At 41.9% G+C, this 25,971-nt stretch overlaps 1 protein-coding gene and 1 long non-coding RNA gene across 3 annotated transcripts; one reads left to right on the top strand and one right to left on the bottom strand.

The window, feature by feature from the left end:
• The first annotated feature begins 1,404 nt into the window (after positions 1-1,404).
• LOC6528125 lies at positions 1,405-2,004 on the top strand. 2 transcript variants are annotated; one of them, XM_015198973.3, is made up of 2 exons: positions 1,405-1,527; positions 1,586-2,004. In XM_015198973.3, exons 1-2 carry the CDS (start codon positions 1,500-1,502, stop codon positions 1,954-1,956), a joined length of 399 nt encoding a protein of 132 aa, XP_015054459.1. In that variant the 5' UTR covers positions 1,405-1,499; the 3' UTR covers positions 1,957-2,004. The 2 variants fall into 2 exon arrangements, with proteins under 2 accessions (XP_015054459.1, XP_002089192.1); XM_002089156.4 differs by having other exon boundaries at positions 1,420-1,531.
• A 1,856-nt stretch (positions 2,005-3,860) lies between these two features.
• Positions 3,861-5,386, bottom strand: LOC120320709. Its single transcript, XR_005560237.1, has 2 exons — positions 5,285-5,386; positions 3,861-4,255 (listed from the first exon to the last, which is right to left on the bottom strand). It is a non-coding gene; the product is annotated as an uncharacterized LOC120320709 (long non-coding RNA).
• Positions 5,387-25,971: the final 20,585 nt, after the last annotated feature.

The following is a 25,971-nucleotide window of genomic DNA, read 5'->3' as shown; positions in this document are numbered from 1 at the left end:
ATGCAACGCTTTATTATTAAATAAACATGTACGTACAAATATTTCTTTTATGAAAACATGACAATATTCAAATATTTTAAAATGGAACAAGTCGAACGACATCATTTGCTAACCACCTCACGTACTTACAGAAACACCTGTATTAAACAATGCACATAAAATCAGGACTTGCTGAGGAAAAAATAAGGTAAGGGGAGAAAGTTTCGAATAGCAGGATTTCTTCTGCCAACTTCACCGCCGTAAGAGAATCTACGCCACATGGCCAACACGTTTCGCATTGATGTTGGAATTGTTAGTCGGTTGCTCCGCTTGTGTTGGCCCTTTTTTCGCTCAGTTGAGCTCACATTTTATGGTCAAGTTGCATTCTGTTTCATTTATATTTCATGTGTGGTTTTTATTTTCCGTTTCCTCTGGGCAAGACGATTTCACATTTTACTTTTCCTATTAATGTCAATTTAAATGTTCCAACACTTTAGTTGCTTGCAGAGAATCCAGAGAATCACCCAAGGGTGTTTACTGCCGCTGTCCGACTGAGATATTGTTTGCACAAAAGCACTTAAAGACTGCATTACTCCTCCTAGATAATCGCTCGGAAAATAGTTGAATTCCCTTTTCCGCTCGAGTCCAGTTCCGCAGTCATTTGTGGCAATTTGCGTGCTCATTGTTAATTTGATTCTCTGCTAGCGATAAGCGAAAAACACCTCGACAGCTCCTGGGGCCTCAGCTATTTGGTTTGGGCGTGGCTGGGCGCATAATTGAACGATAAATTAAATAAGAGCCGTGCCGAGACTAAACCCCAAAACGCATTCAATCGTTAAAGTCCGTTGCCATTTCGGAGGTCCCAGCCAATTGAACTGTAAGCCTGAACTCTGCCAACAAAACCTTCAGCTGGAATACTGGTAAGGCGATGAATCACTGAACGAACTATACTGTTCAAGTATTTATACTCAATTTTACAATTTTCATTATGGAGTAGCTTTTAAATTGTTCAACTGAGATGAAAGCAATACAACGTTTTAGACGTTGATAAACTTGCTGTTTAGCCTATTTTTCCCTTGTGTTTAAGCGCTTCATAGATCAGTGAAAAGCGTGTAAGCTAACTAAAGAGTTTGCAATACTGACTAGCCATGAAAAGTTAAATGTAAATATGTGCGCCCTGCTCTGTGCAGGAATGATTTGCCAGAGTTTATGACTAATTAAAAACTTTCAAAATCTGCTTTTACACCAAATTTAAGGCCATTTAATGTAAGGGTCGGCGTTTCCGTAACGCCAACCCAATCTTTCATGGGCGCATTCGAACTTTGATGTTTTTGTCGGCTTAGACGTTCACGGTCTGGCGCACATTTGCCAAGTTGAGCGCAGCTGGGGAGTGTGAGAAGCGCATAGAAGGGCGCAAAGCAAAGCGGCAGTTGTGGCATGCTGTGAGCTACCTTTCACAGGGGGTCACCCAAATTGTATGTGAAATCACAGCACAGACTCAGGTGGAGAAAGCAGCTGCAATGAGTGACTTACCCGTGGTGAAGAGCAGTACGTATGTAGAATCAGCGCAACACAGCCGGCAACTGCTCTAATACCCGACCATTAGCCATGAATAGCCTCAGCCAGAGTTCGCCGTATAGCCAGATTGGGATGGGAGCAGCCGGTGGCTTCCTCACCGGCTTCGTGCTCCTGAAGGCGAGCAAGATGGTGGCCGTGGCCGCGGGCGGGACCATTCTGGCGATCGAGCTGGCCTGGCAGGCGGGCCTCGTCAGGCTGGATGTGGTCAAGACACTCTCACAACTGGAGCAGGATCAGCACCGGGTTCAGCAGTTGCCAGTGAGAGAAATGTCCTTGGAGCGAGTGAATCTCAACCGCGTTCAGGAACTGGGGGATAAGGCCAGGAAGGCGTGTGCAACCAGCGGTCGCCTATGTGTGGCCTTCTTGGGCGGCTTTCTACTCGGCTTTGGGTGGGCTTAACTAATGCAAATTATGATCGCAACACATATAAAATATTTAAGATGTAAACGAAAGTTTTCACCTGTAGTGGCCTGCGGGAGCACTTTTTTTGCAGTTTTTGGGTGCCGGCACGCAGGGAAAGTTTCCATAACAAAAGCCTTGAACATTTTATAGAAATTCTCTTAACAAATAGCCAAGGCTCTCTTCACCGCACACACAAACATACGCATACACATACACTTACACACATACTCTAACGTGCATTTAAAGTTTGTGCTCCGCATAAAAAGCGACCCAGCAAAAACTTCAAACTTGTAACAACATTTTCATGCGCTTTTAAGCATTTCAATTTTCCCCGCTCGGTGGGAGTAAATTTATGCATAAGCAAAGTTTTTCATAACCAAGGCAATAGCTTAGCAATGTGGAAGTGAGTGAAGTAGGTGCGGAGTGGCCGATTTCATATGCATTGAGCGACTGTGAAAATATGTGATTAGCAAGCTAGAATCGTATGCAAAACATGGGGAAAAAATATTTTACTACTCCCTCTCTCTAAATCAATTAAATTCATCCCTTGCAGTAGCATCGAGTGAGAATAATAAGTGAGCCTGTCACGATTGCATAACTATTTGACATCTGGCCGAGATATTTCTTAGCTCGTTTTTCCCGTATATCCTGATATCCTGCTATGGGAAAAATGCCAGTGATTGCTGCAAGCGATCCAAAAATAAATATGCCACACTGTTCGGGATCTTCTGCGAACAATAAAAATCAATTTAAATCGAGCCCGAAACTCGAACACTCACTGGCAAACGCATCACGTACGGCAACGGAACACATGTCGTATGAGCAATGAAATTTGCATTTGAAAAAGCCAAAAATTGTTTTCTTTTGCGCAACAGCAATAGCAACAGCACCCAATTTAAAGTCCGGCAAATTGGCAAACTAGTTCGATTTGACGTTTTAATTATTCAAATGCCGATTGCCCGATAATGGATAATGGATAATCCCAATTAGCAAGGTATAGCCTTTAGTGGTTGCCAGAATTAATTGAAAGAGAGTCCGAGGATAAATGCAGTCGAAAGTTTTGCCTGTGATTAGCATGGAAATCGGAGGGAAAGCCAGGGAAGGAAAGGAGTAAAAGTCGCGTCCAAAAGAGGTCGAGAATGCAGTGAGATTGTGATTGGACGACCGCAGGCGGCGGTAGATTCAATTAATTAAAGGTGATAATTGGGCACCTAATTGGCAACAAGATTTTCACGTAAAAAGCACTAAAAGATTTGCGAACGGTCACACGGGCTTTGAAAGATAATCCCAATAGGGGTTTTAATTGAACAGGAAAGTCTTGGGAAATTAAAATGCGAAACGAACTAAGAGAATAATACAATCTTCTTAATGAATCTTATTGTCATACAATTTTTTTGTTTGCTCATTTCTGCTAGTGAACATATTGCGTTGGACTACATCATTTTCCAGCAACGTTTCCAAACATAAACAGATTAAATAATTGCATACTGCATAGACTTCTGTCTGCCCAGGAAGCCACCCATTCGTGTTTTCATTTGTGTTGATAAATATGGTTAAATATTTATTTATAAGGCTTAGAAAAACATTTACTTGGCCTTAACCACATAATCCGTAGGCTCTGGCAATTACACATGCAAGCTTGAACATACACAACACAAAATCAAATTTCAATGGGCCGAACAACAAATGGCCTGCCATTGTTTGCCATCAAAGCTAACCAAACCAACCCGAAGCGAAACCGAAACCGAAACTCCAGAGTCCGAGCCAAATGCGTGTAAATGCAATATGTCTAACAATTTGACCAAAACTGAATTTGCACAAGACCACAAATAGCCAAATTGAAAATAGCTTGCCTGGCCGTGGGAATTATTAAATTTGAAATTAAATGCACTTTCCAGCAATTATTGGGCAATAAAATGGGCCCTCTGTGAATATATAATTGCCCAAAACAGACCATTTGATTCTGGTATCCATCGAGCATCTTGCCAATAACGCGATCAAGCCTTAAACAGTTCAAACTCGGGACTGGCAGTGGAAACTTCAACTTCAAAGCTCCTGCATGCTGCTCATTAAATTCTCATGCTTGCCTGCAGTCCAAGGTAAAATACTGCAGTTTCAGTCGACTCGCACAATGCCCTCCTCGATTTCCTTTGCAATGTTTTCCTTTCTTTCTTTCCGACTACCAGCCAGCCTCTTCATTTGCTGCCGCGCTGCCTTTGTTGTTAACAAAAAGCGGAAAAGAGCGTGGCAAGACAGGGGGTTTTGCGGGAAAAGCCTTTCCATCTTCGGTGCTGACCTATGGCGCAGTACGGGTGAAAAATGGAGAACTATTATTGGGGAAAAATACACAGGTTAGGTGCTCCACGCCGAGCAACGCAGCCAGAACTTAAAAGTTGCAAAACCTAAAGGGTACCTCTAAGTAGGTAATTGTTTTCACTTTTAAGATTTTGTATATTTTCTAAGTAGTATCAGAACTTTATGTGAACGCCGCTAGGTGGCGCTCTTGAGCAATCAATACAGCTGATATATGAATACTTAGTTGCACTTTCTTAGGCGGAGTACGGGGTATCTTACAGCCGAGGTACTAGACTAGTTTGTTCTTATCACTTTAAAGTTAATGTCGCGAATTTTCATATATGCTCAAAATATACAAAACTGATATATACTGACTTGCACTTTCTTAGGCGGAGTACAGGGTATCTTATAGTTAAGGCACTAGACTATTATGTTTTGATCACTTTTCACTTTAAATAAACAAGTAAATGTCGCGAATTTTGAGTTATGTATGTGCTCAAAATATACAAAGCAACCACGGCCCGCAGTTCGTGACAATTGACAGATTGTTAAGGTCGAACTGGATGTTTTTGCTAGCCCACAACAAGCGAACTGGTGGAAAAGCCACATCCATGGCGACGAACTGGAAATGTTATTGTAAAACGCCCGGTGCCTGTGCGTTTGGGCGTGTCAATTTAATTATGTCATTATAAGAGGCAAATAGGCAACGGAAATGTTTTCAACTTTTTGCCCCCAAATTCTACATCAATCGCTTTAAAGTTCTTGGACGTTACTGTGTAGTGTGAGTGTGAGTCTGGCAGACACAAGCGGATGTAATTTCCAACTCAAGTTGCCCTGGTCATGTCCATGTCGGGCGGGACCTTCAATAAATTTAGTCCTGCGAACGGCGATGGACTGCTATCCTGGCTATCCTGGCAATCCGACACTCACATCGGCTCAGCTGTCTGGCTGGCATTACGTGCAAATAGTTACGTGAAATTATTTCCGGAATCGGTAACTAATATAGCTCCGTTTGAGCTCCCCTGGCTACCTGGCTGACTCGCAATGAAGTTGCCGCCAAGTTCCCAGTCGGCTTAGCTTCAAAGTCAAACAATGCAGCTAAACTGATTAAAGCTTTTCTTAAAGTTTCGACGCAGGGGAATTCACGACTGCACTGCACGGCCTTCGAACTCATCTAAACAGCTCGTATTTCCAGTGCAGCTGGCTCAAACTGTCGCCATAAATGTTAATTAAATTAAAACGCTAATAGGCGTGAAATATGATAACACACAGATACGGAAACATGCAGACACCAGCGAGCTCCGAAGGGAAAAACCCTGCTGGCAGGTGGCAAAGTTGGGCAAAAAAGGAGCAGGAGCTCTGGAGCTCTGCAACAGCTGCCTCAACGGCTCCAGCCACGCCCCTTGCCGCCCTGAGGGGGCGTGTGGCAATTGCCAAAGTTGCCGCTCACTTGATTTTCAGAATAATACTCGCAATAATTAAAATGAAAATCTGAAATGGGCCGAAGGCATCGGGCACCGAGCTGCCAGTCGAAGCATCTGCCAAAGGAAGGCAAACAGACAGACAGATAGATAGGGAAATGGCAGAAGGGTTCGGGGTTTTAGAGCTGCCGTTACCACTTCGCTGCCTCCTTGGGCTCGAAAAATTTGCCTTTTGGTGGCGCCTAATTAAAAGGGATAAGTGCCAGGACAGGTGTGAATCTGGGGTGGTCGCCTTGCCATGTGGCAAGTTGGGACGGGGCCGACGTAATTACTAATTGCAGTGATTATAAGGGTTGGATGAACCCTTCCTGAATCGGGTGCTGAGTCCGTCGTATTTGGGGGATGTCTTAATTGTTTCTCTATTCCATTAACATAAAATAGTTTGATGATGGCGCTGCTTAGCTGTTTAAAAATTCCAGATAAATCACAAAATAACTGAAGGGTTCGGTAAATAGAAAATATCCAGATATTCAAGACTCTTGAGAACTTTTAGTTCGACCCGCTTCGAAAGCTTATAAACTGTTGCTCAATCCCCATACACACAAATACACACAAATACACGCAAGTACTAACTAAGCCCAATGACTAGACTCCATCAAAGCCAGGCCTTGTGGGCAGCCCCAACTGCTGACCCCTGACCCCAGCCCGCTGCCAGAAGTCCGCTCGCTTATGTGTCCGCTTAAGTGCTATTGACGGTCCAGACCGCAGTGACAGGTGGCAAAGGGGGTGCGGGAAAGCCGCTTAGGACGAAGGACATTCTACAGCCCCCTTCATGTCTCGGGGGCTTTCTAATTTGAGTGGGGCTGCCAAGGTTCACGCGTGCATTGTCACAGATTTGCTGGTGGCCCAAGCTGGGCGCCATTAAGATGATGAAATGTCCCCGAAGGTCACTAGGCAACTAGGCAACACTCGACCCCGATCACTTGTTGCCAATTAACCATTATTAATATTGAGTCCTTTGTGCGCAACCTGCTGCCGCTGGGCGAGTTTACACTAACCCAAATTGGGCCAAGTCCACTCCACTCAGTTGGGGATTGGCGTAACCATCTCCTTTTGCAGTGTAGGCTTGTAGCTGGGCGCCCCTTGATAATGCTTAATTTGCTGTTTAATTATGCGTAGAGCATTCTTTGTGGACGCCCCGATGTCCCTACTAATTACAGCCGTTTGTTATCTGGTGGGAAACACTTTTCTGTTTAAAGCGGCTTAGGCGACCCCTCTCCGCAGGTTCACACATTACTTTCCACTTGTTTTCCCATTTCACATACATACTATACATGTGTCTACGCAGCAGACTGACAATTTACCAAAGGCAACAACTTAATTTGGGCAACATTCCACTTCCACTCACACCCATGCCACTTGGGTGGGGGGATTACAAATGGACAAGCTGCGTGCAAATGTAACTGCTCCCAACATCCAAACACGTTCGAAAAACATAAACAGCTTGGGTCCCATTTGTATTTTGGGGTCGGCTCCTTCGGTGCGGTGCTCTGCTGAATTTAGTGAGCTGGCCTCGTAAATTTTAAATATACTTTGCTGGCTAAAGCGCCATACCGGCTATTGGATACCCGCTACTTGTATTCCTGTGGCAAGATATGTGCCATACTCCCAGCTGTTTTGAGAAATGTTTTATATTCCTGTTTTTTGTTTTGTGAGTATATGAACTCAGATTATTTTTTATATGTCTGTAGCACTCTCTTTTTCCTGGCATCCTTTAATACATGCCTAATATACCCTTGTAGTCAAGGCTATGGAATATTTGAGTGCTTTGCTCATCTGAAAGTATCTGAAGAGGAGAAGGTTGGCGACCAAAGTAGATACAATACAATATCAATAAATATCTGTTTAGCCCAGAGAACTCAAGACTAATATAAGCATAAAATGGTGATTACCTTTCAACTAATAGATAGTTTCATCTGTTATTCGCAAGAATAATACTAACGCTGAACTCAACTTAAAAGCATGTAGTTCATTTCCTTTAAAAGCCTCTTTGTCATTAGTGGCCCAACACAAATTTTGGCATGCTTCCCTTTATGTTTGCCCCTAAAGATGGGATTTCCTATTCATACAAAAAATACCGCATCACTTGCGAAATACAACCGATACAGAAGTCATTTGGGCGGGCATAAATCTCGGCAGAGATATATAGAAAACACTCTGCGCATAATAAGGATAATAAGGATCTTCCCGGCCGGCGCTTAAAAGCCGTTTAATAAGTCTGGCCACAACACACCCATGACAAATGTACCCGACTGCATTGTGCGGAATCGAAGGACGAGCTGCTGGTCGAAGTTGCCACTGGAGTCGGGTTGGAGTGGTGTGGTGTGGTCAGGACTCGGTTCTGTTGCAGGTCGGATTGGGGCCACTGCACTGGCCATAAATTTTATTGGCCGCCTATTGAAACGTTGACGTGGCACAGATATTTTGTCGCATAATTTTTGATAAATGATAAAGTGCTGTAGCCGTCCCCGAAAGACAATAAATAAAGCGAGTGGCGTAACAAGATAGGTCAATCAAATTAAGACGGGACCAATAAAATTGCAAAACCAATTAATTTATGAACATCCACTACTCGTATCTGTATCAGACATCGACTGACATAGGGCGAAAGGGATTTTTTTCAGCTGGAAAATTACCCATTTCCTTAAGCTGTACGCAACTCGCAATCATTTGCACATTCAAAGAGTCAAAGTGCAGCTAAAAGATTTGGAAACCTATCCCAGCTAAGAGCCCGTTAAAATATTGTATTTTACGTTTAGCCACAAATCCATTTGAGCGCATTAACCTTTCCATGTCTCTGCATGCTCAATGGAGTCGGGCCACAAGTTTATTTGCTCATTCAGCTCAATCACAGATCAAATAGCTGGCAAAAGTGCTGGAGTGCAAATACCTGGCAAACAATTTGAACTACTCTCAACCTTTAAACTGCAAACAACGAGCAGCAGATTGCCTGCCCAGACGGAGGACGGCAGGAGGAGCGAGGTTCCAGGCGAGGTTCCAGGCGAGGAGGAGCAGTCAGACAATTGCCCCCGAGGAGTCGGGCAGGCAGCATAAATTGCTCCGACACGAAAGAAGTTGGATTGCCGGGCAAGGATAAGCAGCCTTCTCAACCTCGTACTCGTACCCCCTCCAGTGTCCTTTGTTTCTCCTGCAAACAATTTGCCAAATCCGGGCCAGAGATTGAACAAAAGAAGTGCATATGTAAAACTTGGAGCCCACTTCCTTCGGAATGACTACCTGGGGCATCCCAGTGATTGCTCCAAATATTCGAAACACTGCCATTAAGGAATGCCCTACTTATGCTCCTACAAATGGCCTTCAGTAAGTTGGAATATCAAATCTAATTTAAGACACATGGTAGAGCTGCTCAAAAATATTATAGTGCATATTTATAATATCAGGGTGCTAACAATAAAGCAACATAAGTGGATCTACAATAATAATAGCTTCTTTTTATTGAATTATTTCATGTGTTAAAACCTAAAATGATATTCTAAGTAAAGCAATGGAATGTGAAGTGCGTGAAAGTGTTTAGATAATCAGAGAACAGTCTTTGAAAGGCTTTTAAGTGTCGAACTGCAATCAATACAAGCCCACATGACACAAGTGACAGAAGAGCGAAAACGAGGGAAAAATGATTAAAGCACCTGTCAAGTTGATTGACGGAAACAAAGCCATTCGAAGTCGTTCGAATGCCGTATAGTAGCATAAATTACAAAATAAATAACATAAATTTCGAGTTAGTTTCGCCGTTGTCGTTGCCTGGCACAACCAATACCCTAAATACCAAAAATATGCAGTGTTAGCTCGTCAAGGTGTCGTCCTGACAGCCCAGAAATTACAATAAACTGGCATTCAACCCTCCATAAATCTGTTGATATACGTGTTTTCCATATATATATATCTCTGTTGGGTATGAGTATCTTTAGTTTCTGGAGTTGTAAACCCCCTTTCGCATATCGAACAAAGATTTTATTTCGCCCATTGCCAACTAGCCACGTTTAAGCAAATGCTATTAATACCTAATCACATTTCATAGTTCATCTTTTGTGTGCGCTACTAAAACAATGAGCACACGTATTTATGTACATGTTTGCCTTAAGGATCAGGACCCCTCCTTCTTTCCAATTGCAGTTGACATAAACAATTTAAGTCCAATGAAAACATGTTGCTTAGTAAATTTATTTTATAAACGACTCTGTCAACAGGATGATGAACATGATTTTCAAATATTTGTGTTTGACTTAAATCTGTGAGCGTCTACATGCGTGTGATTTTGCGACTGTATGGCTGATTTTTGATACTGTTTGCTGGAGGGATGCGTGTGCAAATAGTTTGCTATAGCAAATTTAATTCAATTAGAGGATTTTTCAGCTTAAATTAATATAAGGAACGTGAATTTATGATAAAACACTCACCTGAATGCAATTGGCTTTCAAATGGAAAGAATACCTTATAGTGAACTGCAATATAACGTCTATATTTAAGGTTTTTTTTTCCTATTTGAAGCTTATCAAATAACTGATTTGATGCGATTATTTATCGTTTTTTAAGCCGACTGCATCAGCATAATAAGCATAAGGTCTATATATAGTGTCATAAATCATTATTTTGAAAAATGAAGCCTTAATTAATTGGTTGAAGAATACGTAAATAATTATATTTAACAAGCAATGTTGGTAAAATGAAGTCATACTGCAAGTGCCACCTTCCCCATTCACGTTCCATGCCACCAACTGTTGCCACGTGCCGCAAACAATAAATGAATTGAGCCCAAACAACGTGTAATTTACGCATATTAATTGAACGCTGCATGCTTTGCGGCTCCGATGGTAATTCCATGATGATAAATAAACATGAAAAATGAAAAACGGAAAACTGTTTGTGTAACACCAGCACACGAGGGGGGAATACCCCACATCATCCGCCGCCCGTATCGGAAATATATTCATTTCATTTTACCATATTTAATTAGTTGCTACCGGAGGAGAAATTGACCGAACGCGTTGACACAGTCGATTATGTTAATAAAGTCAAGATGGGGAAATGATCGGGCAAAGGGGAGGAGGGGGGCTTAGCTGTTGGGTAAATGCAACTTGACAAGGCCACAACTGCACTTGCATTTAATTGTGCATTGATGTTTATCGCGGCGTGTAAATTTGCAGGCTCGGTGCCTCTTTGCCCCTCTCCCACCAGCTGCTCCTTTGAGTCCGCAACCCTCTTTCATCTTTCAACTGTCAAGCGGCTTTGAGCCATCGATATGAATGGTTATTACCACCCAACCACCCAACCACCCATCATTCAATGGGTATGTGCGTTGCGAGTGTATGCGTCTCATTGGTTTAAGTGCATTTATTTAATTGACGAGCATTTGCGCGGAGTTTAATTCGCGTTAATGGGACATGACATTTTAATTGGATTAATTGCGTTTATTAAGTGCAGCGACTCTCTCAGCTGGTGAAAGTGACGAGCTGATTAAGTTCTCCACCCCCCAAACGGTCAGTTGCAATCATTGGCCAGCAGTTCGACAAGATACACGTAAATACCCTTCGTTAAGCTTTTTAGCTGAATTCAGGCCACGAATTATATATTCTGCACCATGGCTTTATTTATTTTGGGGTATGTTATTTAAGTAGCTCTTTTTTTACTCACACATCAATTAATACGATATTTTCATTTTGGCAAACAAAACAAAACATTATAGTATCTAAAAATGGAAAACAAACAAGTTAAGCGTGTGAACCAAAAATTCTTTTTAAATAAACATAAATATCATAAGAGAACTTTTTCATATAACAGGCTTTTAAACTGCGAAAATCAGCTTTTAAATATAATAGAGCTGCGAAATCCACTGCATTAACACAGGGAGCTTTTCTTGGTCGAAAACACGGGTAGAACTTGTCCATTTTATTCCCCTGCTGGACCCAATCCAAACAAATGTTCCAGCCACTCTTTCCCTGTCTTTTGTTTAGTTCATAAAATATAAATAAGCATAAATCACGCACACAGGCAAACTGGAACATGATTAACAAGGTCATTTAGCGGCACTTGTTTTTACGGACCACCCGATAGCCGTGGCCCCCGGCAAAGGCGGCCTATACACATAGGCCAAAAAACATTTGCTTAGCCAAAAGGCACAAAACGGTTTTCCACGCAGAAAACTCGATTAGTGGGTTAAACGCTGAAACGCCCACCGAAATCGAGCGCCCAATAACATGGAAGGAAAAAGGGGCGATCTCGAAATGCGTATTCCTTGATATATATCACTCTGGGGAGACATTTGATAATAACTTGCGGCCAATGTGGTCTATAATCAGCATAAGTTAGCCAACTTTTAGTTGGCTGTTGTGTTTGCACTAGCAGTTAGCAGATGTGTACGGCAATTGATCTATGTGGAGCCCATGGAGCCCCTGGGCCCATGCCGTCGGCCATGGAAAAGCCATCTATCTGGGAAAGCGCAGACAGGCAGCACATATTTTTCGGCTGACACAGCAAACATTAATCATTTGTATTGGCTGGATTTGCCTATGTTTTTTCTATGTTCTAGCTGGGGCAAACAAGTCAATTCCTGAATTTTTATTGAGATGAAGTCGGCATTCGAGAGGCTTTCTTTCGCCTGTATTTGGTTAAACTGACTTTTCTGCTGTTGCCTTTTCAAGGTAAATACAATTTGCTGAAATCGCCCAGCAGTCGTTTACTTTTTCTGGTACTCAGTTGGCTTGAAGGTGCGCCTTCCCGTATCATTTCTACTTCAATGAATATCAACGTTCAAGCAATAACTTATCTTAAATATCGTATCCTAAGAAATACGCTAAGACATGAGCAGTTTTTCTCATCTTCTAAGTTCAGCAATGGCAGTATCTGCCATTGAAAATGCATCGACAAGCTATCCCGGCATCCAGATTTTCTATCTTAAAGCCGCATCACATAGCCAGGACATTGGCATTTTGTTAAGCGAGGAGCAAAGATTGCGTGCTTCCCGCTGGGAAAGTGGCGGGGTAAATAAAAAATTATGTTGCATGCCACATGGCGTCGAATGTCTTGGCATATGCAGCAAATAATTTAATTTGGAAAACAACGGGTAGCATCAGTGAGGTAACAACGAATGCTGAATTATCTTTTATGTTTATATGCCTATATTTTAGAGTTCCTTTCTAAAATTACATATAAACTTACAATTTGATATTTTGTTAATATACAATCTGATCTGATTTGGAATTAATTGAAGTATGTTATAGCGGATAATGCCCAGCTTTTCTTCTTCCCAAAAGCAGATCTCACGTTATGAGGTGCGCATCCCACCTGATTTGTATCCGGCTGCCTCGAAATCCGATTAGAGCGCCCTGACAAGCCCCGTCCGTGGGCCTAAAAGTTAATATATCAAGAAATATATAAAATTTATAAACCACACTGTGTGTCGGCATAAAAGCGTGATGCAACTTTATTACGACGATGCCTACGAGCATCCAGCCACTGGAAAAGTGGAAAATTTAAAACACCTACACGCCCGTAAAAGTGTGTGCGTGTGTGTGTGTGTGTGCCGGCTGCTGTTAGCTGAGCAAATAAACAGCGTTTTGCCATTTTTCATTTTCCATTGCTGGCGCCACACACTAAGGTAAATAGGAAAGTGAAAGCAGTTAAAACAAACAAAATCAACCACGGGATAAGCGCCTGCAAATCCGAGTGTGCGAGTCTGTGTGTTTGGACTGCCCGTCTCTGTGTGAGTGCTGCTATGGATGCGGATGTCTAGGTGTGTGGGTTTGGGGGTGTGTGGGTGAGGATGTGCATCCATGTGTGGCAGGTCGGCGGCGGCTTGATGCACTTGTTGCAGTCGGAGAACGGGGCCACAAAACGCTGGGCGCTGGGAAAAATGTTTCCAGCAAATAAAATCCGAAGGGAAGGAGTGGCGGAGGGGCGAAGAGGCGAGCGAAGGATACACTCTGTTGCCTATCTCTCGAGCCCTCCGTGCAGCCAGCAAATAAATTAACAAATTAAAAGCGTAACAAATTGGCCATGGGCTTGGGGCAGGCGGGGAATTGCAGTCGACTGCTGGAGCTGCCCCAAGTTGATTTTAATTAAATTAGAGCGAACGCAACACATGTCAACGATATGGACAAGTGCAGCACGGAAAGGGTTAGGATGTCATGCATGGAGCTCCAGGGCTCCGTTTAGCTTGACGAAGTCCTTTCCTAGGTGGTTTATGCTATTATAAATAACTCACGCAATTCGCAGACAATAAGAAAATTAGACAAATTGCATTACGACAAGTAATGAGTTAACTGCAGACTTTCGTCCTACATATCAAAGACAACAAATATTTCTTTTATAGCCCAGAAACGCACTGAAACTGAGTCTTTGTGCAGAAACGCTATCGGTTGCATGCCAAGTGCATCACGAAATGTGACTTTAGTTGACTCTAGCTGTGGCTCATCAGCACCTCGTCGGTGCATCGATGGCATCTGGTGCCTCTCCAGCCGAGCGGCTGCAATTCATTCCGTCAACGCCACGGGTATCTGCATTTACTGAGTGTGGATCTGCTGGCCAGGCGACACGGCCTTTAAATTGGGAGTCGCCGAAAATGGACAGCACCAACAATCAACGATGTCCGGGCATCGAGTGGCGCCGGGAAATTGCAATGTTTGTGCCGAGGAAGCCCCTGGCCACCCGATGTCCCGATGTCTCGATGTCCTGACATCCTGGCTGACTGACTGCCAGCCATCGTGGCTGTCCGGCTGCTTGGGTATCCGCGTCCACATCCGGCTGATGTGCAAATCAAATAACAAATGATTGTCTCTGCCAAACTGGGCGACTCGACTCGACTCGTGACTGTGATTAAGGCCAGGCGGATGGAAGAGAGCCCCTGCTCCAAAGCTCCAAAGCTCCAGAGCTGTGGACTGTCCATGGACCTGTCCATCTGCCAAATGAATATTCCACATTTTCGCTATCCCTCCGCACCCGCATATTTTTCTATGCGCAATCACAACAGATTGTGTGTTGCCTTTTGTCAAGTTAAATTGAATCGAGCTTAACTGGCATATAGTTTTTGTGGAATAGAAATGAAAAGAAAACTTGATTTTCGTTCGTTTTTACAGAGCGGTGCGCCAGGTGTGATCAAATAAGCTGGATTTTCTTTTGTAATTATTTGGTTTAAGCACCGGAATCCTCGATATGAATATTTTTCAAAAAATATACATTCGGAGAAACTGCTCAGGCGCGCTCATAAAACCCTCATCAAACAAAGAGCAAAGTCGCAAAAATATAACAAAAGCAGAAACGTCACCAGAGATAAAAATGCAATAAAACGGTGTCTGGGTGTATACAATAACTCACTTCCTACCCTTGAAGGAATAAAAGGATTTCAACAGACTAGGATAAATACATTTTTTTTAAATACAAGTCAGTTTCTATTTGCAGCTTTAATTTAAAGGCTTTAATCAGCTTTCTTTTAGCTTTTCTGTTTAATCTTTAAGCTTCCTATGCGAAACTTATCCGTACTTTGACTCTGCAACTTTCAATTTGTATACTTTTACAATCTATGAATTTTTTTGTGAAAAATCGTCTTGCATTGGATTTTCATTCTCTTTCACTTTCTTTTGCGCTGTGCCCTCAAAATCTTTATTCAGTTTCGCCGAGCAAAACTTTTGTTTTATTTTAATTCCTGTGTAGCCTGGAACCAAAAATCGCAAGTAAATGTCTTTTACAAGTTGAATTTAAGCTGAAAAGTTTTCTAATTAAAATTAAATAGAAAGTTTGCATTCAGTGAAGTTTTGATTATTATTTGGATTTGTTTTTTACACACCTACTTATTTACTCCATTCTCTCACATTTTTATAGTCTTTCAGTTAATTCTGTCCTAGAGGTCATGCATCGAATGGGGTTAGGGAAAGCGATGAGTTCAGTTTCCTTGCAGCGAAAGTTCCCCTCAAAACTTCCGAAAGTTGGTTGACGTCGAGCCATGAAGGTCAAGAGTTGGTTAGGAATATTTCGAAAGTTTAAAACTGCAGTGCAAAGTAGAAAACTGGCGAAAGTTGAAAGCGCCGTTTAGCAAATCGCCAAAAGTCGAAGAGGTTCTCATTAGCACGACTGCAAATTGGTCAAAGGGAAACGTTATCAAGCATTATTAAACTAATTATAATCCAGCATAAAAAACTTAACACCTGTCTTATTAAAAAAGCATTTAGAGCATTAATATATTAGCAACGATAATTGGCATATAATTATATTAAAATATGACATCCCATCTCATTTCATTCATTTGTTTACTTCCGTTTCGGCTTAAGACAGTTTTCCCAGCCCAACCTAGTTCTTCCTTGATTTCGTTTTGCTTTCCCCGTGAAGGCCGTGGATGAATTTCCATTTCCCAGAGTCAAAGAGGGACTTTTGTGCCTACAATTTGCATAATTTATTAACGAGACTTTGAGCGCCCACTTCCGCACAGCAAACTGAGTCCGACAAGACGGCGTGAGAGATCTCATGCATAATTAAACACGTAATTAACCATTATTATCAGCGTCTGATTTCAGTTAGGCCCAGTTACTCCTGAGCCCTTGTCCGACCTCAAATGAGTTCGGAAAGAACTCTATGGAAAAAGTTTTCCCCGCACTTCTCTCACTTTTCGGGCAATCAGACAAGCCGCACGCATTTTGATTTGTGCGAGTATCCAAACCGTAACTCAGACCGAGAAATTACAGTTGCTAATGAACATTAATTAATTAGGGGGTCCTGGGTGCCCAAGGGGAACGTGTTTTCCGGAAGCTGAACCTGAAGCACAGGCTCCTGGTCAATTATGCCAGCTCCACGGACATCGCTAGGCACTCCTTCTGCCCCAGATGTCCAGACTGTCCAGATTGTCCAGACTGGAAAGGTGCTTTCTAATTGCTTTGGATTAGCTCAGCGATGGGCGAATGCATTTGAAAATAATTTCGAGAACCATCAAAATAAATTAGTGGGATTATTATCATGCAGTAATTACCATTTGAATATTATGCGTTCGGTATTTACTATTTCCGTCGCACATAATACCCTCAATTTAATCGTTTTTCGTTTGCAAATGCCAATTTGATTACTTAATTATTGGCGTTGTGGCAGTGCGTGCCCACCTGTTAGTTATTGATATAGGCGGATATAAGTGGCTATTTATGTGGTCTGCACAGGCAGATATTAACTGACTTAGCTCTAATCTTACATATATTTATTAGCTTTATGTATTAAAAGCGCATGTAGAACCTTTCCTGGCTTAAATTCAAACATTTAATAAATCTTTACGTAACTTATTATACTCTCCATTCTTTTTAAATTTAGCTTTTCTGTTGCGTACATTCCGTCATGTTTATTAATTTGCTACTATTTCTGCGCATTTTTCACAGCTTCTGTTTTCAGCACCTTGGGGGATTCCCCACCGCGCACATCAAAGCAAATGCCAAAGCGTTGCCAACATCGCAGGGTTCCCATTTCCGCAGGTCCGTTTCCCCCATTTCGACCACGTCCTAAAGCCAACTGGCTCATAATTTTCACAATTAGCAGACGACAAGCTGGCTTGGAATTAACAATGCCCTGAGCGACAGAAATAGCATCAAAATTCCAACTTAAAGCAATTTATGCGAGACTATGCAAATCTGCAGGACGTGTTTTATTGGCTAACTGGTGATTATGCGAGTTTAGGGTTATTCCTTTCAGAAAAAAATATATAACCTTTTATTATGGTATATGTAGTCTCTTGTACAACATTCATAACATTTACTCTTGAAAATCTAGTACTATAAATTGATTTTGTATACATTTCAGCTAATACATATAACATACCTGGCTGTCAGGGAAAATTGAAAGAATTTAAAGACCGAGCTGCGCTAGTGGTAACATTTGGATATGGGCTCATAAATTCTCAGCAATTTATAATTTCACACCTACAACAGCGGCCATAACGAGGCTCTGGCTAAAAAAATGAAATAGGCCAACTATTTGCCAATGTGCATGGGTCGGCTTGTCAGGAGCAGAAATGACAAATGCTCGTTAGACAGGCAGACCGGGAAAGCCTGTAGGAAAGCCTCCGCCAGGACTTCCTTCCAGCTGATAGTTGTGGTCTGTGGGGGGCGGGGGGCGGTGGTGTCCTAATGAAAAACGGCCGTTACAAGAAGCTTTGCATGTTTGCTCAGTGTTAATCATAAATGGCCAAAAGGAGATGGGGCAAGGAACGACGAAAATGCCTAATAGCTTAGTCGAAATTATTTCAGCCCAGAGAGCTAACTGGAATTTCTTTCGACACATCCTTCTCAAATTTATGCCTGCATACCCACATAGATGCTATTAAAAAGAACTTGACGCCACTGAGATGCAGTGGAGCAAAGGAATTTGGCGGCATGGCCAATTTAAAATCATCGAGATCCCGAATCCCGATATTTCAACTCTCGCACAACGCGGCGGAAATAAATTGTGGCAGCTATTTAGGCGTTCAAACGGCAGCTAGGCTAATGGCTTGTGAGCGGTTGATTTATGGCCGAGATGATGACAAAGCGGCATGCAAGCAAAGAGTGTGTAAGGAAAAAGAATTTCATTAAATTCGCCAGGTTGTGCACTAACCACTAACGATGGGTTACCAGTTACAAGTGAGTGACACTTGGCTTAACTCATATCGAAGCAAAGTGCCCCAGCGATTTAATACAGCGGCACAAGTGGAAGTCAAGTGCTGCACAAACATCTTTTTCGCTAGGAGCTCAAATAAGTAAGAGTAACTAAGTAGTTACCCTTGCTTATGAGTTAGTAAAGGAATGCAGATTTTAAGTTTCTTTTGTGTTCATTTTAGCTTCATTCGTAACCTACTTACCAAACTAATCTGTGCCCCCTACGAGATAGGACCAAATTGAAATCATTTCCAGAAACAGTGTTACCTCAATCGATTGTTTTTAACAAGCCGTATCTCGGCCCTTGACAGAAAATCATGTCAGTGCGGTCAGACTGGAAACACACCCTCGACCTAATCAAGTTGAAATCGTTAACGCTGTGGCCAGAAGTAAAGTGATATTTTGGGTTAATTTGGGGCTGAAGAAAGGAAGAAAGGAAAGTGCAAACACAACAGTCGCCGTCTACTTTTTGGCACTTAATCAAATTGTGCGCCATGCTCTTTGCTTTGGCGTTGCCTTCTTTTACGTTTTATAATACCATTAGTTGGGCCGAGTCTTAGTTTCACTTGGCGTCATTTTTCATTTCATTTTCCTCCCGGTTTCCCATTGCGGCAAGCGGAAGACGCTCTCGAGATAAGCGGTTGCTTTCCTTGTGGCCACGTTTGCGGCACAGAAAGGAATGCCCAAGGAGGCTGAATTCTCAACTTCCCACTTCTCAATAAGACACCAGCTGCATTGGACGCCCACAGTGTTTTTCTTAGAATCGGAAAACGATTTAATTGGATGGGAAATAAATATGAGCAAAAAAAATTGACCCTTGACCGTCTTATAAAATGAATGTCTCACAAATGGGATAAACAAAATATTTTATACCTAACATTTACCTCAACCCTTTTGTGTTTATGTTTTGTTACACAATTTGAAAGTTTCGAAAGTAGGAAATTGCAATAAATTGTTAAATTTATTGTCACAAATCGAGCAAACACATAAACCCAATTTCCATTGGCGATCTAACACAATTATCATGAGTTTGACACCAAAAGCCAATGTAATCAACGCAAATTATTTCTTGTTTCCCGTTGAACTAAATATTCAGGTATAAATTGTGTTTGCCATTGTAATGCGCACATGGACGCAAAAATGATTCGACATCCATCGCAACATAATAATTTTGGTTGGCTTGTTACAGTTCATAACTAATAATTTATTATTTTATGCATGACTGGCAAAATAAACAGAAATTTTTACTCTGCCAGTGCCCGTTGTTATCTCCACCGTTGTTGTTTTTGGGGGAGCCGAAGTTCGGTGGAAAAGTTTGCAACAGAAAAGGCAAGAAACTGAGCAGAAAAGTTAATATTAAGGAAAGGCGACGCATTCGGACTTAATATTTTTCCTCCTTTTACTTTCGCCCTTCCACACGCGGCTCTTTTGACGCCAAACACGTAGACAGCTTTTCCACTTTTCCACGTTCCCTCCTTCGCTTTGTCCGGAAAATCTTGTTAGGGGTACTTTCTGCTTTATTTGCATGATGCCCCCCGCCTACTTCTCAAATCGTTTATCTCCTAAGTATATTTTGTTGTGTAAATTTTCAAAGCTACTTGCCGCGCATACAAAGAAGACAATTCCGCACAGCACAAAAGTATGACAAACAATTAGTTGTTGGCTGCAATTTAAATGGCTTTGTTCACAATTCAATACGGCAAATCATGTTTGCTCGGAATTATGCCGCCGGCGAGCGAGCGGATGTTTTGATACCAAATCCAATCTTTAAATATTTCATATTGAACAAGTTGCTGTTGACTGTGGCAGAAACTCTCTAATTGGCTAAGCAAATACAGCAACTACAGCGTGCCTAGTTGGCCGTGTTCGTTTGATGTCCGCAAGCAAATAGGCATTTCCAATTGGCGTATGTTTCTTTAATAAACTTGTAATGAGCAAGGGAATTTTCGGATATTTTTCAACATGGCAACCCACCCGTTTAAGTTGGCGAGACACATGATGCGGACTAATGAGAAATGCAAATGATGAAATAATGGAAAAAGAATATTCAGCTGCCAGAAAGCCCAAGGGTGAGGAAAAACATTAAGATAAAAAGTACAAAGTTGAGGATATTCTGCATCGTAAACAAAGTGCAGCTCAAGGATATGTGAGTTCTCTCTTAAAACTTCTCCGCTCTCTCTCTCTCTCTCTGTGTGAAGATTTAATTATTCATCCGCCCTGTCTGCCCGCAAAGTGCAGTCAAGACAGACGGAAAAGCTGCGGCGGCGACAAGGATGAGGACCAGGACGACAACGAAGACGACTGTGAACGTCGGGCGGCAGAGGGAAAAGTTTTCCAGCGACCTGGCATGACGCAAAGTTGTTGTAAACAAAACATGGGGGCGTGACCGAGGTAGGCTGCAAGTGAAATGCATAAAACTTGGATAAAGTAGAAAGTAAAATTGGAAAGTGCAGGCGCAACGAATATGAAATTTCAAGTTGTAATCAAATTAACTTTTGTTTCGGCATGCGCCAGCCAGAAGTGTCAACGGATAATTGAAAATCCGAAATTTTCTTGATTGCAACTTTGGTTTAATTTTCAAATAAATCATTTGGTATAGTTACCAGATTACTATTAATGGTGTGTCTCGCTCAAAAAGTGATAGCAAGAGACTTATAATTGGTTCGTTACTCTGCAGTCATTTTAAACTTATAAATGATCCTGAGCATTTGTATTATCAGCCATAAGCACGTTTGTCAACCCGGAGCGTTTCTTGCCCCCAGTTGTCTACTTTGCGCGAATACACTCGAATATGTATACGGCACCCCAACACGCTCCACTCGTTGCTGCATTTTTATGTCCTTCACACATCATTCAGCAACAAATTGCTGCAGGCGAGGAATGCTCACATTGCTGAAGCTGCTTGAAATCTATTTGGGCGACACAAAAAAAAATACAAAAAGCGAAAGGGAATGGGAGTGGGAATGGGGTGTGAGGCAGTGTGGAATGTCAACAGCAAGCAAAAAGTGTCTCGAGACCATGGATTCGTGACCAGGCTGCGTGTCCATTGGAGTCAGCACGTGCCAGCAGTTTTATTATCATGAGCTGCAAGCACTGGCAACTTTTTATTATCCTTTTGCTGCTTTAGCTGCATGGGAACTTTAACACTTTCTGCCCACGACTCGAACGAGGACATCCCACTTCAGCTGAACTTGTGCCGTAAATATGACCTAATGGAGTTTAAAGTAGCCCCTCGGACGTCGAACCTGCTGACTTTTTTTCGGATTTAACGATCTGACCCACGGCAAGTTCTTCATATACATTATCGTAAAAATCAGCTTCCAATATCCTGGCCTCAATTGAGGTCTCTGGGGAGGCGAAACCATAAACAGCAACTGCTCAGAGCTGAGCTGAAATTGCAACATGTTGAACGCCCGTGCAGCAATCCAATTTCAGCCAGTTTAATGTGAAAGTGCAGGTGATAAAATTTAAGCTAAAAATTGATAATCGTGGGTTGCGTGCCAAGTCTCTTCTTTAGCCAATTAGTCAAGTGTCTCGACTATCAAATACTTGCTACATGATTTTAAATCCTATTGCTAAGCCACAACATATGCATACGTACATACATGTATATTTAAGTCCAAGTCATAAATTTATTCCTATAATGGAAACGAACTTTTTCTTTTTATTTTGCTGCATTGGCACGAGTATAAGCAGAAATAAATTGCACAACAAAATTCAATTACTAAATGCAAATCCAAGTCGCTTTCGCACCCTTCATATCTGTGTCAAAAAGGCAGAGCCAAAAGGCTTTTGCCATTTATTCAGCATATTTGTTGGCTTTTTTTTTGTATCGAAGTTGGGCAAGACATAATATTTATTTGTTTATATATGTGCATCTTAAAATTATTGAAAAGAGTTCAAGAGACTTTTACATGAGAAGAGAGTGTGTGGAAACTTGGCACTGAAGGGCGGAAATCTGTTCTTTGGCATGCTTTTCTTTTCTTTGCTTTCTGCGAACAGGAAAAACACAATTGAGCGAGTTGGCAACAAAGGCACGCACACAAAAAAAATGTAAAATAATAAATAATATTAATTTTGACTTTAATTGCTCTTTCCCGGCCTCCAAAGTATGTATTCCTCAACACAAATCAATTTAAATGGATTTTTCTCGTTTGCTCATAAAATCCCACAAACTGCTGCATTTCAGCGATAGACAAAAAATGTTCGCACGAATTCCGTGCATACTTAGCTTAACAAAAATTCACGTACAAGTGAAAAAATGCAATCAATACCCAAAATATGCAAAAACGATAGAGAAAACCGAAAAATGCTTTAAAAAATCCATTAAATTAATTTGATAACGTCCAAACCGATTTCACCTCAACGCTTTTTCAAGGTATTCAATGCAAATCACAAGAAATAGGTATTTTATTTTACTTCTTATTGTTCATTCGTAAAAATTGGAGATTATGAAAGAATTTCATTTAAAAATAAGTTTTTTGAGAGGCGATGCTCTGCAATTCGACTCGACCTTCTTCTATTTCCAACTACAATCCAGTATACCCTTTTATCACCAAGAATTAACGGGAAAAACGATGTATTGGCAGCAGTGCTGGTTGTTGACCGCAAATAAACAACACCCCCAACAAAACTAACAGCGAACAACGAGCAGCAAACACCAGCGCTGTTTAAAAAAAACTTTGCCCAGCCAGTTAAATAGCCAACCAGAAAAAATAAATACATAAATGAAGGAAAGTTTTGTTTGCAGCTGAGTTTTTCCGACAGCCACTGGCCCCAATGCGCATTTCAATTGCTTTCGAACTTCCCCCAGCCGCCACTTCACGTCACTGCCTGTAAAACTTTAAGTTAATTAAGTGCTAAATTAACTAAATTGCACTTACGGCTAAGCTGCCGTACCACAAATTGTGAGCCTGTCCACCGTGGCGTATGCGCAATGCGCATTGGTCATATATTACGTATACGCTGTGTCTGACAAGCTGAGAAAAAACACGGGCTCTCCAAATCCATTTAATATCATTAAGACGAATGAATTTCCGCCCCGTTAACACCTCAGGAGTCAACAAAGCGTTACGATGAACGACAATTGCTATAATTACTCGCTTGACCAATTCCGGGCCCCAATGAGCAGCCATAACAACAGGCTGAGAGTCCCAGTCACAACACCCACAATCAGACGGAGAGAGCCCCTTCCCAAAAAGTTGTTTGCATTATTAGCTTGTCGAGATTGTGCTCCTTGTAGTCGGAAAAGCGGCTTTACACTGCCGTCTTGTGTAAGTGGGCCAGATTATCCTCTTCCGGCGGTGACTTAGTGTGTGCCACTAATTATTACATAATGATTATGTTTCATTAGCTGTTTGGGGGGTGGAGAGCCAAAATGGGAAAACTTTCGGCTTGTATTTTTCATGGCTCTTGTCATAGCTGGCAGCCAGTGCAGAAATGAGGAGCAAACTTTAAGCAAAGATTTTATGCGCCGCGGGACAATGATGAAAGTAATAGTTAGCCAAGCGCACTAACCACAGACCTACTCGCTTTTCGCACTTGGATTTTAATAAAAACACGGCAAACCTGGCAATCGCGTAAAAAATCAAGGAATGACGGAAACCCATAGCGCGTATAAAGAAAATATGCACTGAAGATGAAGCAAATTCAAGACTTCAAGCCCCTTACACTCAAAGAAAGATGAGAATTGACTTTTCACAGAATTTTTATTACTTGGCTTATTATTAAAGTGCATTGCAAATGATTGCTGATCCACTCAGTTTCTAATAAATTTCCCAATCATTGAATTAGGTTTCGTATGTGATGGAAGTCATTTCCACTACTCATCCTGCGCTTTTTGCACTGCAGTCGCAATGGCAAGTCATGGTGCACTTCATGAGCAATTTTCGCCGTGCATCGAACTGAAAATAAAATGTCGAGCTGCACATAAATGTCACCCAAGTCACACACACATACACTGGCATTTGGCATCGCAGTAGAAAGCCTGACAAAATGGCGAACAAAAACAGGTGTCACATTGTTGTCGCCGACTGTTGCGCCGTTTCCTTGTTCTGGTTTTTATGCCACTTTAACGTTTCCTAATGTACGTGGCACATTACGCGGCCACAAAAATAACAATAAGCCGGAAACTACTGCTGCTGCTGCTGGAAGACAAAACTTTTGGGGGGCAGTGCAAAAACTGGTGCCGCAGTTATGACGGCATTGTGGCCACCATTACCAAGCACTCGCATCACACACGAGATCTTAACTAAGTTCTGGCTGCTGCTTTTTATGGCTCGCGAGTGGATGGAGAAATTATTGAGCTGTTTGGAGATGACTAAGCACCCGCCCACCGAAGTGGATGTAGAAGTGGAAGTGGAAACTTTTCGACGTGCACGGGCTGATACGAAAATTTTGAAGAAAAGCTCGTAAAGTGTACCACAAAATGTGAATGGTAGAAACTTCATCCTGCTCAAGGCACTCAATTAAACCAATAAATAAAACCCTTCGAAAAGCAGTTTCGGCATTCCCTGAATGTCAACAAGTGGCAGCAGCAGTAGCAGTATAGGCAGCCCGTCCAACAATTGAGCCAGTGTGTCTAACAGAATCCAATTTCAGGCACAAGCGCCTAAAACGATGCTACACTCCTTTCCATGCAAATGCCTGCGTAATGCAATTCAAGTCAAATTTAATCAATGCGCAGCATAAGCGCTCCATGGAGTACCTCCGCCCCAAAACTTTCTCCATGCTCCCAAAACTATGGAATTTCAGGGCGGGGGGATTGGATCGAGCGGATTCCGAAGGATGGGGGGCAGTCGATGGAGTCAAAAGTTATGCTCGACTGCCTGCTGCAGTCGATGGGTGAGGCTTCATTGTACTTGCAGCAGTAATCAAAAGTAGTTTGGCCCGCAGTACGGGGCTGGAAACTAAAACCCAAAGCGTAGTTTAGGGTTGCCTTTGCTGGCTGTTCAAACTTTCTGGCAAATATGTGCTATGGCAAATTTTTTGATTCGTTTTACCATACAATGTAATTTGTAGATTGAACGGCAACGGTGCAGCAATATAAACAGAAGAATTGTTTCAAGTGCCGCCTATGCTACTTGATCGAGAATTTAAAATTCCTTCAATTAAAATGCAAAGTATGGGACATGACTATATATAAGACTTTAACATGGTTATAACTATAGCGATGTTAAATATATCTTAAGCCCTAAACCCACAGAGTTACCACGTCTGCATATGTATACATACATAAGCCAATCATATTCACACCTATACATCAACAGTTTTGAGGGTTTTGGCAAGTTTAACATGGTTTGGGGCACATAAACCAAAACGTCATAACAAGCATGTGAGAGCCATCTATGCACGAAGGCAATTAAAGCCAAAAGCCATCGACGATGACGGTTTGTCCTTATGGGCCTGATATCCATCCACCGCACAGTGGTCTTCAGCATCTGAATCCTCAAAGCGCATCTTCCTTCAATACTCTACGTTTAATGAACACAAAAGTTTACGATCCTAAGAAATATACCGGAACTTTTATTTATGCAATCAATTATATGAAACCCTAAAGTTATATTATGATGAATGGCAAAACACTGTGGACTACACAAGGTAGTCATCTCTGATTCGGT

The sequence above is a fragment of the Drosophila yakuba genome, chromosome 2L (assembly GCF_016746365.2).
Source record: "Drosophila yakuba strain Tai18E2 chromosome 2L, Prin_Dyak_Tai18E2_2.1, whole genome shotgun sequence".
Lineage (NCBI taxonomy): Eukaryota > Metazoa > Arthropoda > Insecta > Diptera > Drosophilidae > Drosophila > Drosophila yakuba.
Note: the sequence above shows the minus strand (reverse complement) of the source record. Positions and strands in the feature narration are given on the sequence as shown.

What these genes read in the sequence shown, in the direction of transcription:
- LOC6528125 (XM_015198973.3), top strand. Translation starts at nt 1,500, where the DNA reads ATGAGTGACTTACCCGTGGTGAAGAGCA. An exon ending in CTTACCCGTGGTGAAGAGCA is followed by an intron (nt 1,528 to 1,585) that starts GTACGTATGTAG and finishes CCCGACCATTAG; the next exon opens with CCATGAATAGCCTCAGCCAG.